The 4,747-nt window shown below is 33.4% G+C and overlaps 1 protein-coding gene across 2 annotated transcripts in view; it reads left to right on the top strand.

Annotated features, from left to right (window-relative positions):
- LOC130820986 (ankyrin repeat domain-containing protein, chloroplastic) overlaps nucleotides 1-4,344 on the top strand; it is a 5,789-nt gene extending 1,445 nt beyond the window's left edge. Inside the window, exons 2-8 of one of the 2 annotated variants that reach the window (XR_009045278.1) lie at nucleotides 753-829; nucleotides 1,366-1,464; nucleotides 1,547-1,645; nucleotides 2,409-2,507; nucleotides 2,596-2,694; nucleotides 2,987-3,132; nucleotides 3,651-4,344. Coding sequence is in view for 1 of the 2 variants with exons in the window: in XM_057686572.1 (XP_057542555.1) it covers nucleotides 753-829; nucleotides 1,366-1,464; nucleotides 1,547-1,645; nucleotides 2,409-2,507; nucleotides 2,596-2,694; nucleotides 3,651-3,752 (575 nt within the window). In the remaining variant the exon portion in view is untranslated. The remainder of the gene's footprint in view (nucleotides 1-752; nucleotides 830-1,365; nucleotides 1,465-1,546; nucleotides 1,646-2,408; nucleotides 2,508-2,595; nucleotides 2,695-2,986; nucleotides 3,133-3,650) is intronic. The other variant, XM_057686572.1, reaches the window with a different exon arrangement.
- Nucleotides 4,345-4,747: the final 403 nt, after the last annotated feature.

Genomic DNA, 4,747 nt, shown 5'->3' with positions numbered 1-4,747 from the left:
GATGTTAAATTTTTGGTTTAATTAAGTATTCATTTTCATTGGATTATAGAATATGTGGCCATTTAGGATGATTAGATATTTTTTTTTTGAAAAAAAAGACATGTTCTAAAAAATAGTGTAAAGTTTTAAAAAAACTTCCTTTTGTCTTCCATGAGAAAAGTTGGATACTTAAGGTCACCATGTGAATTAAAAAAATATTTGTCGACCACGTGGAAAAGCCGATAATTTAGGATTGGAATTTCCCTTTACCTTTTTACATAATTATATTAATCCTTGGTTCTAGCTATAAAATCTGAATTCCATTTAAAATTAGTTCATAGTTATTGTTTAAAAGTTTTTGTTTGATAACATTTTTGATTAACTTTCTTTTTGTTTCCTGGAATTTGAGGGATTTGACAATTGACAGTAATGTTTGGGGAAAATTTTGATAAATTTAGGCTTGTACACAAGACCTGCATTAGAGGAAGGAGAGTTGATTGCACTTAAACTTGATGAAGTTCCATTTTAAAATCAATTGGTTTTAGGATGGAACCTTATTGAGTTTATTTGCAGTCAACTCTTCTCTTGTGTACAAGCACAATAATAAATCTATCATTTGACAATAGATAGTAATTTGAGATTTTGAATGTTGCATGATGTCATGGTTAATTTGGAGAAGTAAGATCCCCCTTTTGAATTAGAATACTTGTAGGATTTCTGTAAACATGGAAAACTCTTTCTCAAGTTTTTATTGTCAATTCTTGTGAAAGTAGGACCTCAAAAGCTGTTTACAAAGGAGGAGAAGGCTTTGATGAATGCGAGGAAACCTAAACTAGCAGTTGCAACATCAGTAAGTTCTTTGCTTCTCATTGATGACTTGATACACCAGAATTGCTTTAGGCGATTAACACATCACTTGCTCGTTGTTTTATCAATATATTTTGGGAAATTACACATGGTAACCCTGAATTATTGTCTTTTCCACGTGGTGTACAAAACGGGGACCTTAAGTTTTCAACTTTTCCACATGGTAGACAAAAGGTAAGTGTTTTTATTAATTTTACACTATTTTTCCGAACGTAAATACCCTTTTTTCAAAAAATAGACGTCGCGATCACCCTAATTGGCAACATATTTCATAGTCCAGTCGAAGTGAGTACTTAATTTAACCAAAAATTTAACATTTCGTCAACCACATGGAAAAGTTGGAAGTCAAGTTCACCACGTGGATTTATTGTCGACCATGTGAAAAAGCCAAAATCTCAAGGTCACCACATGCAATTTCACATATATTTTTATTCACTTGTTTTGGAAATGCTTGCATTTGTTGAGGCTTTGTGATTCAATACTAAGTTATGAAGTTATGAACAATCTTTGCTTGTGCAGAAAAAGTGGCTGCCTTTGCATACACTTGCTGCATCGGGAGAATTTTACCTTGTGAACACTTTATTAAAGCATGATGTTGATATCAATGCTTCTGATCAGGTTTGGGTTACATCTTCATTATTTCCTTGCTTTTACATGTGTTACTTCTTATCTCTTCTAACTCATTTTTTGGTCTTTCCAGGATGGTTTAACCGCTCTTCATATAGCGATAACGTGCAAAAAGCAGGCCATTCTAAATTATCTTTTGAGAGAGTCGGCTGATCCGTTGGTCCAGGATAAGGTGACCTTCCTTTGTGACTTACACTGATGAGAACATGTACTATTTTGCATTGATGTTATACATATTTTTGTTTGAGCTTGTGCCGTCATGTTGTTGATATCTCCTACCATTGTTGTAGGATACTAGAACGTGTTTATGGGTTGATTTGGCCGCATTAATTCATTGAATATGCCCTTGCATATCAAAAGTTAATCTATAAATGACAATGTTAGGACTTAAGCCTAAGCAAAAGCATACGTAAATTGAGAAATTTGTAAAAGAGGATAAAAACAAGATAGGTTGTTGAAGTAACACGCACAATGCAAAATATAATCCACTATATATATTACGAGAGTATTACAAGAACACAAGTATTAGGATGATAAGAAACATCAAACCCGCATATACTTACTAGAGAGATATTTAATTAATGGATGAAGAGAGTATTGGGCCTAAAAATTTTGCTAAAATGCTTATTCGTGATAATATTTTAAGGTTTTTTCTCCGTAATACTATAGCTTGTCCTACAGTTATCCGACCCAATATGTTGGGTTTAAGGCTTTGACATTGTTTTTGGTCGTCCTACAGTCTTAGCTTGACTAGAGTGTGGATTTCGAGCTGTTACCTCTCTTTTTCTCTAGAACATTAGATAAGATGTGAACTCCAGAATGTTTTTTTAATGAGGGATTAGTATATTTTTCTTGTGGTTTTTGCAAAGTATGATTAAGGCGATCGATTTTCATTATGTTGATTTCTTGTGTGCTCTTTGGATACTTGTTTACAGAATGGAGCAACTTTAATGCATTATGCTGTTCGAGTTGCATCGAGCCAGATAATTAAGACGCTTTTGCTACACAATGTTGATATCAACCTCCAAGACAACGTATGAACTGCAATTCCCGCTTGTTCATGACTTGTTTCTGATGTTCTGAAACTGTTAATAGAAAATGCCCTTACATTTCCTTTTGTAGAATGGATGGACTCCATTGCATCTTGCTGTTCAAGCGCGAAGAACAGATGTTGTGAGGCTCCTCTTAATGAAAGGAGCAGACAAGACACTCAAGAACAAGGTAAGTTAGTAACTTTTTTAGTAATTTCTTAGTATTATTACATTTTCCCCAAGTTTGGCTGTATTTTTGAGCTAGCTGATTTGTTCATTGATAAAGGGGTGACCGTGGGCTGGTACCCGCTCATTTTTTTTGGGAGTCGGAACTGATAAGAGTAAGAGAAAAAAAACTTGTTTGGTAAATAGCTTTTAATGCACCTGAAAAATTGTCTTTTATGCTAAAATTGAACAGACCGATATGGGCAGCTTTTTCATCAGCTTTTGACTTTTTGACTCACTTTTTCGCTAATCAACAGCCTACAGAGTACAACCAATAACTAGTTTTACCAAACATTAAAGATTTATGTTCGGCCGAGACAATTCGTCCCATAATCACCTCGAGAGCCCACTTGTGTGGACACATCCACCGGTCACCCGTGGGCTCGGGCCCACTAACTCACAGGTAATGAGCATTGACTTACATATACACTTAATGAGGTTCACTCTTTCCAAAACTATATAGTATTAGAAGAATTACCCACCAAGCATTATATGCAAGTCCATAATCCATTATTTTAGTAATGTGGGATCTTCCTCACATGTGAAGTATTTCAACAATCTCCACTAACAGCTATCAAAAAACTTAATGTTACAACTAATCAAATAAGCCAACTGAACACTCTAAAAAACCAATTGCCAAATGTTTGCTATATTAAGTTGTGTGCCGTTTTCTTTATTGTTCCAATTCATGCATTTTTGTACGTTGACTTTCATATTTATTTGGAGAGTTGCACTTCCGTCCTCCTTATTTCGTAATTTCGTTACAACTGGAAATGGCAATGGAACTCCTGACTGTGTTTTGAATGATGAAATCATCAAAAGCCTCTATTGATCCTGCTAGTTTCGATATTTAACTTATATGGCATATACTTCTGTAGTATAATTTTCCGTATATATAACTCCCTTTTCCATCTATCCTAGGATGGTCTAACTCCTTTGGAACTCTGCCTATATTCTGGTCGAGACACCAAAACTTACGAGCTCATCAAGCTATTGAAAGAGCTACCTAGGCAACATTCGTGATTGACTGATTGTATAGACTATGCAGAATAGTTTAGTCTAGCTTGTATGATAAGCTGCTTGCGAATTGCGATGATGGATAACTGCTGCATAAGATATCCCACAAACCTGAAGTTCCGATGTATCTGGACCGAAGGTTACTTTGCTTGCAAAGCCGCTGAAATTTTATTTAACAGCCCGACCAACTGATGGCGGAATGATGAAATTCGTATAGAAATAGTAGTTCTTGTAAGTTCGTATCTTGGCTTGTTCATCCTGTTTAATTAACTCTGTGTTCTATATATATGATTATATGTTTCTATATATTGAAAGGATTTCATGAAGGTCATGAATTTGTTTTCGGGCTGTCTCATATTTGAAATACGATCCATTTAAAGCTCGGTTGGTTTAGAGTCTTCTTTATAACGAGTCGGATTATAACCCCCATGTCTAAATAAACCGCCATACCCGTTAAAAGTCTCTAGTTGAGTTAAGTCTACTCACCAATTGCACGTAAAATTGCAAGTTTGCAATGATTAACCACAATAATAATGTTATAGTTTTAATCACAAAAGATTCCATTAACTGTTTGAAATTGCTAAGTTGCAAAGATAATGATTGAATTCATAAGTAGGCTTCAAAATCTAATTAAGAACTTTGATTTATTTATGAAAATAAATTATAATTAATAAGTTGTGTTTAATTTTTTGCTCAAGAAAAATAAATTATATTTTACAAAACAACTCGTAAAAACAAATTTAAAAGAATATATTCTTATTCATTAAATTTCAGTTTAATTTAGTTTACTTTGGTTCAATATATATTATTGTATATTTGTATGTTATGAGTACTATTTGACCTTTAGTATATATATGAGTCATTTTAGACCATAGTTGATCAATATTTGAAACAAATAAAGAAATTAACATTGCTTTTAATGATAATTGAGAGTATGAACTCAAAATCTTTTTTTTATAATAGAGAATTTTTACGAGAGAAAAGAAAATTAAATTATTTAT

The sequence above is a fragment of the Amaranthus tricolor genome, chromosome 8, assembly GCF_026212465.1.
Source record: "Amaranthus tricolor cultivar Red isolate AtriRed21 chromosome 8, ASM2621246v1, whole genome shotgun sequence".
Taxonomy (NCBI): Eukaryota; Viridiplantae; Streptophyta; class Magnoliopsida; order Caryophyllales; family Amaranthaceae; genus Amaranthus; species Amaranthus tricolor.
Note: the sequence above shows the minus strand (reverse complement) of the source record. Positions and strands in the feature narration are given on the sequence as shown.